The sequence below is a fragment of the Bombina bombina genome, chromosome 1 (assembly GCF_027579735.1).
Source record: "Bombina bombina isolate aBomBom1 chromosome 1, aBomBom1.pri, whole genome shotgun sequence".
Taxonomy (NCBI): Eukaryota; Metazoa; Chordata; class Amphibia; order Anura; family Bombinatoridae; genus Bombina; species Bombina bombina.
In genome coordinates, this window is record NC_069499.1 from 1196565547 (window position 1) to 1196579784 (window position 14238).

Here is a 14238-nt window from a genome sequence, read left to right on the forward strand (position 1 = left end):
ACTGTATAATGTGACTGCTATCAGCCAATCACAAAATGCATATACATATATACTTTAATTCTTTCACATATTCAGTAGGAGCTGGTGTCTCAGAAAGTGTGCATATAAAAATGATTGTGCACATTTTAATAATGGAAGTACATTAAAAAAATGTTGTTGTTTTTTAAATATCATGTTCTCTCTCTGGTTTTCAAAGTGTGAAGTGGGCCTACTAAGGGAGGCACTAGAGCATATAAGTTTTTTAAGAGCCGACAAGGACACGTGCCATATCATTGTAGGGGGAAGAAAGGTGCTGAGGTCGAAATGGCTCAGAGAGCGCACTGTGCTTGTTGGAGTCAGGAGTAACAAAGTGCAAATTGAAACATGAGTGAAACACTCTTTTGTTTGAGCAGAATCAGCTGTGAATGAACCCTGGATATGACTTAAATTCACCAAATTAAAGCTAAACATAAATATTAAAATTTTCTTTACTAAAATCTATTATGGGGGGGGGCTGTTTTATAAATTTCTGCAGAGGGGGAGCCCACCGCCTACGACATTGAAAAACCCTGATCTATCTGAAGTTTAATGCTGACTTAGGGGCCCATTTATCAAGCTGCAAACGGAGCTTGTGGGCCCGTGTCTAAAGACCCCTGCTCCATAACCCTGTCCGCCTGCTCTGATGAGGTGGACAGGAATCGCCTCAATTCAACCGGATCAAGTACGATTGGGTTGATTGACATCCCCTGCTGGCGGCTGATTGGCCGCGAGTCTGCAGGGGGCGGCGTTGCATTGAGCATACATTTATAAGTTGACAAGCTTTCGGAAGAGTTCCCTCCTTTATCAAGTCTGAAGCAATACTGACCTATTTAATGGAATTTACAGATAATATCTTAAAACACAGAATAGCTAAGAAGACAGAAAGTGCAGGGAGAGGAGGAGGTGTCGTAAAAATCATGAGGGGGGCTTAGGTGTTATAGTCATTTATAAGAATATTGTGATTAAATCGCAATTGCAATTTTTTTTTTTAAATAAATTGTGATATTTTTTTTGCCCATATCGCCCAGCCCTAATATACACATAGCCCTCTGCCTGCTTTTATTATTTTCTAACACAAGACCTCATTTCTTTGAGCTCTTATAACTTTATTGTGCAATTTAAAAATAAAAAATAAATAGATAGTGTTATTATGAGTGTAGCTGTACTTTGTAATGTATTTTTTATGCGTTTTGTGACACTTTTTTGTTTACTGAAACAGTTAACCACAGCTCTGAAGACGCAGTAATCATATAAGATGAAATCCCGATTGCGCTCACACGTTTGCATTTACTTTCAACTTGTAATATGAGCTCTACACATGACACATGCAAACACCCGTGATAAACCTCTTTCCGTTTGCGCGTAACTGTATCTGGCACTTAGTTGTGAAGAACAGTGCATCCTTCTTTGTAGTTTTTAAGTATTTATGTAATTTTATTTGTTGCCACTAGAGGTCATTATAGTAAAATTAGACACTGGTACCTGTTCATAAGCTGTAACTAGTGTGCCTGGTGGATTTTTTATGGTAAACTTTCCCCTATGTATAAACAGATATTTTAGATGGAGTTTATTTTATCAGTTATAATGAAGAAGTGCTATAACTTACTTTTTAATATAGCAATGAAATTCTAATACCCACTTTAAAAGTTGTTTTTTTTTGTGAGCTAACGGTTTGAACTGTTTTCCAATCAAGGCTGTGCCCATACGAAACTCACACATTTTGTTGTTCAAACCATCAGCTCGCAAAAAAAAAAGACGTTTGAAGTGGGCACCCGGAGCGCGGGATATTTGAATTTCAGTGCTTCATTAAAAAGTAGGTTATAGCGCATCTTCATTATAACTGATGAATTAAACTCCTTCTAAAACACTGATAGCATCTTGGATCTGTTAATACAAAGGGGAAAGTTTACCATCACTTTAACTTTGACGGTATGATGGGTTTGTATAGGACATGATTAACCCCTTCACGCCGGCCGTTAGGGCATTCAATGCTGTTCTAACAGCACTGAACTTTAATGCCGTTAGGACGGCATGGAACGCCCTACCATATATGACGTCCTGCAGCTTTCCCCTTTGATGTAGGCAAGGATTGGCCTGGGGGGTGTGCCTAGCAGCGTAGGCAGTCCCCCATGATCCGATCCTGGAATGAAATCACGCGATCGCATTGACAATCACATAATTTCATTTTTACTAATAGTGTTTACATCAGAACTTTGTTCCAATGTGAACACTATTATACCACCACATAATATGCATAATATGAAACACCAGACTTGAGGCGGTGCTGCTTATAGATAATTTCACTTTATTCTAAATTTATAAAGCAGCGAATGCTGCATCGAAGACCCATCGTTTCAGGCTCTTACGAATGCTGCTACAAAAGAAATCATCCCGATCCAATATGATCGGGATGATTGACAGCCCCTGCTAGTGGTCTAGTTACCAGAGGCGTAACTAGAAACCACAGGGCCCCTCCCAAAAAAAAAAGTGAATTTGCTACATGTCTTTTTTTGTATTATTTTATTTTATTATTTAACATTTAACACAGAAAAAAAAAAATGTGAATCAGTTTACGTCTGCAAAAGGAGGTACCCTGTGCCCGCAGTCTGTGAGATGGTCTGACCCCCTATTACTGTATAGTGACATTGTTTAACCCACCAGTACTGTATATAGTGAGTTAGTGACACAGTCTGTAATCTGCCGGTGAGATGGCTGGCCTGACCCTTACCTCCCCAGTACTTTATAAAGTGACCACAGTAATCTGTGACATGGTCCAGCCCCCCCATACTGTACATAGTGGTACTGTATATATACTCATATGATATCAGTGCAGGCAGTGGCAGGTCAACGTTTTTTTTTTTTTTAAGCTGGGCCCCCACCCTTGGGGGCCCAGTCGCAATTGCAACCTCTGCACCCCATGTAGTTTTGTCCCTGATATTAACCCCTAATCCGCCATTAACCCATATTGCAATAAACCTAATAAATGTATTAACCCCTAATCCGCCATTAACTCACATCACAATAAACATAATAAATGTATTAACCCTTAATTCGCCAAAACCACACAACGCAATAATACTAATAAATCTATTAACCCCTAATTTGCCAAACCCCCACAACGCAAGTACCCTAATTAATTAGATCTTTTTTTAATTCAAGAACAGAAATGGTTAATCTTATTGAGGCTGCATATTACGTCAGAGTAATTTCTTGATTTAAGAGGGCTGTGAGCTAGAGACAGCACGATCTGTGAGTAAGGCAGGAGCTGAAACATGTCAGACCGCTGCTGTCCTAGCTCTCTTTGATTTTACTAATGGATTGTATTTTTTACTTTTCATTCTTACTGTATGGCAATAAATGTTAAGTTTTAATTTTTGAACCTGAGGCCCCGACTCGCCTTTCTTCTTTTTGGACATTTTGGATACTTTTGCAGACTTACAGGAGGTCTGCTGTGTATGGAGTAGCTCTCATTGGTCACACCTGGTGGTGACGTGGAAGCAAGGGGAGGAGACACCCGGAGAGGTAACAGACCGGGACCGGGATTTGTTTGTGCAGCGTTAGCAGAGACGACCGGTGGATATAGAGGTACTGTGTTCCCATACAGGAGTGTCTATCTGTATTGCAGTGTATCCTTGCTGTTCTTTGCTGATTATGCCCGCATTATCGTACACTGTTTGAGCACTATAGTAGGGAATGCTGGGGAAGAGGACCCTAATTAACCCCTAATCCTGCCAAACCCCCACAACGCAAATAACTAACAGCCAGATTTCGAGTTTTGCGTTATGAGCGGCTCGCTACTAACTTGCAAGTTATTTCCACCGCTCACCTTTAATAGCGCTGCTATTACAGTTTGCAAAAACCCGGCGTTAGTGGGCAATATGGCAGCGTTGATACCGCACAAAAATACCAGGGCTGCTTTGAGCTGGTTTTACGTGCTTGTGCACGATTTCCACATAGCCATCAATGGGGAGAGCCGGCTAAAAAAAAGCCTAACACCTGCAATAAAGGAGTGTAAAGCTCCGTAACGCAGCCCCATTGATTCCTATGGGGAAAGAAAATGTATGTTTACATCTAACACCCTAACATAAACCCAGAGTCTAAACACCCCTAATCTGCCGCCCTGACATCGCCGACACCTACATTACACTTATTAACCCCTAATCTGTCGCCCCCAATGTCGCCGACATCTACTTACACTTATTAACCCCTAATCTGCCGCCCCCAATGTCCCCGTCACCTACCTACACTTATTAACCCCTAATCTGCCGCCCACAACGTCGCTGCCGCCACTATACTAAAGTTATTAACCCCTAAACCTCTGGCCTCCCACATCACTAACACTAAATAAATATATTAACCCCTAAACCTAACCCTAAGTCTAACCCTAACCCTAACACCCCTAACTTTAATATAATTAAAAGAAATCTAAATAAAAATTACTATCATTACCTAAATAATTTCTATTTAAAACTAAATACTTACCTGTAAAATAAACCCTAAGCTAGCTACAATATAACTAATAGTTACATTGTAGCTATCTTAGGTTTTATTTTTATTTCACAGCTAAGTTTGTATTTATTTTAACTAGGTAGACTAGTGTTTATTTTTTTTGTAATTTAGTTAATTGTATTTAATTGATGTAATTTATTTAATTGTAGTGTAATGTTAGGTGTTAGTGTAAGGCAGATTAGGTTTTATTTTACAGGTAAGTTTGTATTTATTTTAACTAGGTAGTTAGTAAATACTTAAAGGGACACTAAACCAAAATTTTGTCTTTCGTGATTCAGATAGAGCATGCAATTATAAGCAACTTTCTAATTTACTCCTATTATCAAATTTTCTTTGTTCTCTTGTTGTCTTTATTTGAAATATCAGTAATGTAAGGTTAGGAGCCGGCCCATTTTTGGTTCAGAACTTGGGTAGCGCTTGCTGATTGGTTTGCTACATTTAGCCACCAATCAGCAAGTGCTACCCAGGTGCTGAACCAATGATAGGCCGGCTCTTAAGTTTACAGTCCAACTTTTTCAAATCAAGATAGCATGTGAACGAGGAAAAAATGATAATAGGAGTGAATTAGAAAGTTGCTTAAAATTGCATACTGTACCTGAATCATGAAAGAAAAAATTTGTGTTTAGTATCCCTTTAATAACTATTTACTAACTAGTCTACCTAGTTAAAATAAATACAAACTTAGCTGTGAAATAAAAATAAAACCTAAGATAGCTACAATGTAACTATTAGTTATATTGTAGCTATCTTAGGGTTTATTTTATAGGTATTTAGTTTTAATAGGAATTATTTAGTTAATGATAGTAATTTTTATTTAGATTTATTTTAATTATATTAAAGTTAGGGGTGTTAGGGTTAGACTTAGGGTTAGGTTTAGGGGTTAATAACTTTAGTATAGTGGCGGCGGTGACATTGGGGCAGCAGATTAGAGGTTAATAATATTTAACTAGTGTTTGCGATGCGGGAGTGCGGCAGTTTAGGGGTTAATATGTTTATTATAGTGGCAGCGATGTCCGGAGCGGCAGATTAGGGGTTAATAATTTTATTTTAGTATTTGCGATGCGGGAGGGCCTCGGTTTAGGGGTTAATAGGTAGTTTATGGGTGTTAGTGTACTTTGTAACACTTTAGTTATGAGTTTTATGCTACAGCTTTGTAGCGCAAAACCCATAACTAATGACTTTCAGTTTACGGTACGGATCTTGTAGTTATAGGCTGTATCGCTCACTTTTTGGCCGGACAGGCAAACTCGTAATACCAGCGCTATGGAAGTCCCATTGAAAAAGGACTTTTTTAAAAGTGCGGTAGTTACGTTGCGTTACGGCCAAAAAAGTGTGCGGTACAGCTATACCTGCAAGACTCGTAATAGCAGCGGTAGTGAAAAAGCAGCGTTATGAGCCATAACGCAAAACTCGTAATCTAGCCATAATTTAATTACTAAGCCCCCTAACCTAACACCCACTAAATTAACCCCAAATTACATAAAAATAATAAAATACTAAATTATAATTAAAATAAAAAATCCTAACCCTAAAATAAACCTAAGATTAAATTAAAATAAATTCATTTAAAATTACCAAAAATAAAAAAGTCTTCCATTACAGAAAATAATAAACAAAATTATCCAAAATAAAAAAATTAAACATAATCCCTATGAAAATAAAAATGCCCCCCCCCAAATAAAAACACCCCCTAATCTAATGCTAAACTACCAACAACCCTTAAAAGGGCTTTCTGTAAGGCATTGACCTAAATTAAAGCTATTTTGCATTTTAAAAAAATTCTATGTCCCCCCCTAACAGTAAAACCCACCACCCACCAAACCCCCCAAAATAAATAAACCTAACACTAAAAAAAAACTAATCTTCCCATTGGCATTTGTATGGGCATTGCCCTTAAAAGGGCATTCAGCTCTTTTACTGCCCTTAAAAGGGTATTCAGCTCTTTTAAAAGTAAATAAATCCCTAATCTAAAAAAAAAAAAAAACCTGAAAAAATAAAATAAATCGTAAATCTTACCCCCAAATAGGTACTCAACGTTACTGAGGTCCGGCGGAGAAGGTCCTGTTCCAGGCGGTGAAATCTTCTTCCAAGCGGCCACATCTTCTTCCAAGTATGGACCGCTTCCTTCTTCATCCAGGACCAAGCGAGTTAATTTTGAGGTTAATTTAGTGGGTGTTAGGTTAGGGGGCTTAGTAATTAAATTAATTATTTCCATTGTGCGGGTTTTGCGGTTTAGGGGTTAATAGGTTATCTAGGGTACTTGCGTTGTGGGAGTTTGGCGAATTAGGGGTTAATAGTTTTATTAGGATTATTGCGTTGTGTGGGTTTGGCGGTTTAGGGGTTAATACATTTATTAGGTAGTTTGCGATGTTGGGGTTGGTGGATTTAGGGGTTAATACTTTTACTAGGTAGATTGCGATGTGGGTGAATGGCGGATTAGGGGTTAATAGTTTATTTAGGCATATTGAGTTGTGGGGGGTTGTCGGTTTAGGGGTCAATACTTTTATTATTAGTTGCAATGTGATGGGATTGCAGATATAGGGGTTTTACGTGTCGGGTTTACTTTTGGGAGGCAGGTTAGACTTTTACAGGAGATTTGATTTTTTTTTTTTATTATTTTCTTAGGCGCTGGCAGTTTCTAAAGTGCCATAAGTCACTGGCGACTCCAGAAATTTATTTATTTACGCACATTTCTGGACATCGCTAGTTTATCCAACTTACAGTACGGAACTTTATCAACTGCCAGTGTCGTATATGTGATACCCCGATGTGCGAGGTGAAATTATGGGCGGCGTGGGTTTCAGCAGTTACGCTGAATATGTAATCTCCCCCTAAGTGTGTTTGTATTCTTGCTAGCTGTTTCAATGGTATTCCAAGCCAATATGACTGCCCAAAACATAAAATATTGCAAGCTCGCAGATATTACTGCAACATTTTATGCATCAGCTGATTTTGAATAATGTATTGAATTTTTCAAGCAGATTTTGCAGCAAGTTAGCAATCTCGCTAAATTCTGGATAAGGGCCACAACTCTGCTTTTCCTCCAGGGGCTGCATTGTAACCCTAGGGCTGATTGTAACCCTAGGGAGGCCAGTTGGTCATCCTTGTTTTATAGAATAACTACAATAATAAGACATTTAGCCTTCTGGATTATGCATTCAGCAGCATTTACAGTTTCTGATGATGTAATATATGATGTAGCAGACTGTGTTCTAAGAGATTAAACAAATAATGACTAAGGGGCCGATTTACCAAATGGTGGGCGGACATGATGCCGACAGCATACGCTGTCGGAATTTAACATTGAACAAGCAGTTCTGGCTTGTGCAATGCAACACCCTGCAGATTTGCGGCCAATCAGCTGCTAGCAGGGGGTGTCAATCAACCCAATCTTCTTAACTGTTGCTTCTTAAAGGGACACTGAACCCAATTTTTTTCTTTTGTGATTCAGATAGTGAATGCAGTTTTAAGCAACTTTCTAATTTACTCCTATTATCAATTTTTCTTCGTTCTCTTGCTATCTTTATTTGAAAAAAAGGCATGTGAGCTATTTTTGGTTCAGTACACTGGACAGCACTTGTTTATTGGTGGGTGAATTTATCCAACAATCAGCAAGAACAACCCAGGTAGTTCACCAAAAACGGGCTGGCATCTAAACTTACATTCTTGCTTTTCAAATAAAGATACCAAGATAATGAAGAAAATTTGATAATAGGAGTAAATTAGAAAGTTGCTTAAAATTGCATGCTCTATCTAAATCACGAAAGACAAAATTTGGGTTCAGTGTCCGTTTAACTGCTGTTTCCGGTGAGCCTGATAAAATGGCCCCTAATTGATTACCTTCCCATAAAGTCTGTTAAAGGGTAATATGTTAAAACATTTTATCATTGCACTATTGCTTGCCTATAACTATGGGGTCAATCACAATACTTTACAACAGCTTTTTAAAATATTAATCTACTAGTGTTAAAGCCTGTGTACATGGGCCAAAATGTTAAAGGAAATAAATTTACCTATCCCTCTATCCATCTATCCCTCTATCCCTATCCCTCTATCCATCTATCCCTTTATCCCTATTCCTCTATCCCTATCCCTCTATACATCTATTTCTCTCCCTCTATACATCCTTCCCCCTCCCTCTATCCTTATCCCTATATCCCTATCGACTCTATCTTTATTTTTCTGCAGTGTAGGATCACCCTAACGCTCCAACCTCCCTGACCCCCCCTCAAACAGCTCTCTAACACTCCTTCCTATAACTATTGCCGCCATCTTAGGTACTGGCAGTACCTATAAACCCCTTTTTTTATTTTATTTTTTTATTTTCTGTAGTGTACTGCTCCCACCACCTCTCCCCTACCGCGATCAACATTTAGTACCGCACTCCCAAACCCCTTTTCTGTAGTGTAGCTGCCCCATCCCTGCCAGTCCATTTTTTTCTGTAGAAATCCCTTTTCTGTAGTGTCGCTGCCCCACCGCTCCCTGTCCTTTGTTTTCTGTAGCAACCCGTTCTGTAGTGTAGCTGCCCCATCCCTCCCTGTCCATTTTTTTCTGTAGTGTAGCTGCCCCATCCCTCCCTGTCCCTTTTTTTTGGAGCAACCCCTTCTCTGTAGTGTAGCTGCCCCATCCCTCCCTGTCCCTTTTTTTTATGTAGCAACCCCTTTTCTGTAGTGTAGCTGCCCCATCCCTCCCTGTCCCATTTTTTTCCTCTAGCAACCCCTTTTCTGTAGTGTAGCTGCCCCATCCCTCCCTCTCCCCTTTTCTTTGTTCTGTAGCAACCACTTTTCTGTAGGGGAGCTGCCCCATCCTTCCCTGTACACGGACCATTTTCTGCAGCAGTCCCACCAGACTCCACCCCGGCCCCACCCGCTCCCTCTGTCCACTGTTCTCACGGTGGACACAGACACACTACTGATCAGGTGCCAGGTGCGTTTGTCCTCGCGCAGTTTCTCCTGCGCATGGCAGCTTCGGACAAACACACTTGGCCTTTTATAATATAGGATTAACTTTTTTTTCTAAAGTATTGTGATTGATTCCTATGTGTTTAATGCTTGCAAAGAGGTTACACACACAGGGGTAATCACAGCCCTTTAGAATAAACTTATCTAATGATCTTCAACAGAAAATCTCCTTTTTATAGATAAATAATTTGATACTTTTTTTCTAAAGGATTGTGAAGACCCCTTAGTTAAATTCAGCTCCAGAGCAGTAATGCACTAGTGGAACCTAGCTTAACACATCTGATGAACCAATGACAAGAGGCATATGTGTATATCCACCAATCACCAGCTAGCTCTAAGTAATGCATTGTTAATCCTGAGCCTATCTAGGAATTATTTTCAACATAGGATACGAAGATACTGAAGTAAATTTGATAAGAGAAGTAAAAGTCTCTTAAAATTACATGTGAATCATGAAAGTTTAATTTTGAAATTGATCTGTGTCCAGACAGATATTTTAATTCTTTTGAGATTATAATATAACACGTAAAAACTTTGCAATTTACTTTAATTATTTATTTTGCCTCCTTTTCCTGTAACTTAAAGTGATTTTAAACTTACATTATTAACTCAACAATATTTGTAATAAAATAGTAAATGATGGGCACTTTCATTGATCAAAATCATTGTAGACGCTAAATTATATAAATAATTACCCTTTCATTTTGTTTTATATTTTGTTGTTCCTCCGCCCGCAACACATAGTCTATTTCTGTGGTTCTCTGCATGTGGACATTTTTTGATAATCAGGCCCTAAGACTCAAAGGTAAGTATTCTGGACCCCATTTATCAATTTATCATGCTGCAAAAGCAGCTTTGGGGCCACAGTGTTTCAGGCTCGCCTAAAATGATAGTTAAGCAACAGCGGTCTTAACCTTTCCGCCTCCTGATCGGCGGCCAATAATTTGGCCTCCAGCATGCAGGGGGCAGCATTGCACATGCATTGCTTGTGCAATGTTAAATGTAGCCAGCGTATTCTGTCCGCTCACAGTGAGGTCCGATATTAGCGCTCCACTTTGTAATAACAGAGCATAATAATGTGCGCTGATATTACAAGTTAATTGCAATGTGAACACATATTAACACATAAACATATATGTACATAATCCTAAACATATATTTACATCACGGTCTATGGAACACACAGATAGACCGCAATGTATTTTTTTTCTTACATCCCACTCCCACCAACTTTAGACTTCAAAAACTGCCTAGTGAAGTTGTCTTTAATTTAAAAAAAAAAAAAAAAAAAAAAAAAAAAAAAGAAAAACTGCAATGCCCTCTATTTTGAGGGCATTTGGGGCACTTTTGGAAAATTAACCAGAGATCTAATCTCTGGTTAATTTTTGGAGCGCTAACTGCTACCATGAATAGCAATAACACACCAATTGTAATGGATTGAGGAAAACAAGCTCTTCCTGGCCATGAACTCTGTATTATATGGAACTATAGACAAACTACTGTTCAGAGTATGAACTTGGGGAGTGGATATTATCCTGAGACAAAAGATTGATGTAGCCACTAATTGCTTGGGTGATCCACGGTTCACAGGGGCAGGATTGTGGCATCAAGACAGACACATAATTTATGTTGATGACAACATCGCTGCTATACTTCACTGGAGGGTCTCCACAGCCTACTTCCTCATGAGGCATCTGAGATGATGAAGTTTTGCACTTTAATGTGGCATATGCCTTCCCTTGTGTAAATCCTCTATGTGAATTGTGAGGTTGACTTGAATCAGCAGACTTGTCTCCACGAGGGTCAAGATCCGCATCGGTAGAATATATAATCCTGTAATGGTGGTAAGTGCCTAGAAACTATCCTTTTAAGTATGGAAGACATATTGGTCTCAGATTTCAAATAGAGTTCATGTAGGTGGTTTAGCATTTCTTGGCCCCTCATAGCTGTTGTCAGTACTATTGACACCAAGCTTTTAACAAAACTAAGCACACTGACTGGGTTAGCTGTGGATACTGTAAAATTATAATGATTTGTTCTTTGGTCCAAGAGTGGCTGTTTAACCCGGGCTACTGGGAGGGTTTCGTTGCCTAACAAGCAGCCACCACTATAAGTCTCAGTTGTCCATTCTGCAGCCCCAGAGTCATGAATACAGCTATAGGAACCACAAGGTGTAATGTACCAGAAAATTTACTTTTCTGAAATGTATGCTGTAAAGTAAGTTAAATAATCTATGTATTGTTTGATTCTCTTCATTAGTTTCTGAAAGTGCGAAAATTCAGAGTCACTGCGTCGACAACTCCCCATATTTACAATTTTTTTTATAATCTTACTCTAAAAAGTGCTAGGAATAGTTTGTAAAATCTGATAAGTTTCATTACAGAAACCAAATAGAATGTTTCTATTCATTTAAAAACTCTCAATATATGAATTAATGGTGAGTAGTTACCAGAATTTTTTAATACGACACCTGCAAGTCTGCGGTTCTTTAAAACTTTATCTGGAATTAGATACTAGCAAATACTTGTATTATTTGTGCTACGTGCTCATATTAATAAATCTTACCAATAAAAGCAGCTGCATAGTCTGACATGTGGTGTCCGGCATTGAGAAGAAGCCCTTGTAAACAGATCCAGAAGAGTTGAAGAAGTGCACTCGGACTGGTCGTCTGTCTTTATCACCTTCCAGTGTATATTGCAGAGCTGTAGAGGAAGAAGATATTATCTAGTACCCTGAATGGATTCCTTACCCAGTAATAATGCCATAACTGCCTTTTACAAACACACTGCAAATACATAACCTACTGTTACCTCACATGCACTGCAAATACATAACCTACTGTTACCTCACATGCACTGCAAATACATAACCTACTGTTACCTCACATGCACTGCAAATACATAACCTACTGTTACCTCACATGCACTGCAAATACATAACCTACTGTTACCTCACATGCACTGCAAACACATAACGTACTGTTACCTCACATGCACTGCAAACACATAACCTACTGTTACCTCACATGCACTGCAAATACATAACCTACTGTTACCTCACATGCACTGCAAATACATTACCTACTGTTACCTCACATGCACTGCAAACACATAACCTACTGTTACCTCACATGCACTGCAAATACATAACCTACTGTTACCTCACATGCACTGCAACTACATAACCTACTGTTACCTCACATGCACTGCAAATACATAACCTACTGTTACCTCACATGCACTGCAAACACATAACCTACTGTTACCTCACATACACTGCAAATACATAACCTACTGTTACCTCACATGCACTGCAAATACATAACCTACTGTTACCTCACATGCACTGCAAATACATAACCTACTGTTACCTCACATGCACTGCAAACACATAACCTACTGTTACCTCACATACACTGCAAATACATAACCTACTGTTACCTCACATGCACTGCAAATACCCTCCACTGCTGACATACTTTGTAATTGTATTCTTTGATAGCCCCTCATGCACTGGTAAAGGGACATCAAATACTGTGAGATTGTAAATCTAGAAGATTATTTAAAACTGTCCCTAACTGACCTCAGCAGTTGAGATAACAGGCTTTTATCCCCAAGGAAACCTGGGCATTTTTTTACTTGATGTGGTCTAATATCTTCAATATTAAACAACTAATATAATTTAAAAAAACACACACACCCTGCATATTATGCCCAGGCTAAGCAATGGTTTGAATAGATCAATTTATCAATCATTTGTTTAGTGCTAAATACCCCTTGAACACTTTAAACTGATGCTCCTCTCTCAGGCCTAGATTTAGAGTTCGGCGGTAAAAGGGCTGTTAACGCTCCGCGGGTTTTTTTCTGGCCGCACCATAAATTTAACTCTGGTATCGAGAGTTCAAACAAATGCTGCGTTAGGCTCCAAAAAAGGAGCGTAGAGCATTTTTACCGCAAATGCAACTCTCGATACCAGAGTTGCTTACGGACGCGGCCGGCATCAAAAACGTGCTCGTGCACGATTCTCCCATAGGAAACAATGGGGCTGTTTGAGCTGAAAAAAAACCTAACACCTGCAAAAAAGCAGCGTTCAGCTCCTAACGCAGCCCCATTGTTTCCTATGGGGAAACACTTCCTACGTCTGCACCTAACACCCTAACATGTACCCCGAGTCTAAACACCCCTAACCTTACACTTATTAACTCCTAATCTGCCGCCCCCGCTATCGCTGACCCCTGCATATTATTATTAACCCCTAATCTGCCGCTCCGTACACCGCCGCCACCTACGTTATCCCTATGTACCCCTAATCTGCTGCCCTAACATCGCCGACCCCTATGTTATATTTATTAACCCCTAATCTGCCCCCCACAACGTCGCCGACACCTGCCTACACTTATTAACCCCTAATCTGCCGAGCGGACCTGAGCGCTACTATAATAAAGTTATTAACCCCTAATCCGCCTCACTAACCCTATCATAAATAGTATTAACCCCTAATCTGCCCTCCCTAACATCGCCGACACCTACCTTCAATTATTAACCCCTAATCTGCCGACCGGAGCTCACCGCTATTCTAATAAATGTATTAACCCCTAAAGCTAAGTCTAACCCTAACACTAACACCCCCCTAAGTTAAATATAATTTTTATCTAACGAAATAAATTAACTCTTATTAAATAAATAATTCCTATTTAAAGCTAAATACTTACCTGTAAAATAAATCCTAATATAGCTACAATATAATTTAT

The 14238-nt window shown here is 39.1% G+C and overlaps 1 protein-coding gene across 1 annotated transcript in view; it reads right to left on the reverse strand.

The window, feature by feature from the left end:
• ITGA3 (integrin subunit alpha 3) overlaps window positions 1-14238 on the reverse strand; it is a 220156-nt gene that overhangs the window by 119200 nt on the left and 86718 nt on the right. Inside the window, exon 12 of the mRNA XM_053700125.1 lies at window positions 12054-12190. Within this exon, the coding sequence (XP_053556100.1) occupies window positions 12054-12190 (137 nt within the window). The remainder of the gene's footprint in view (window positions 1-12053; window positions 12191-14238) is intronic.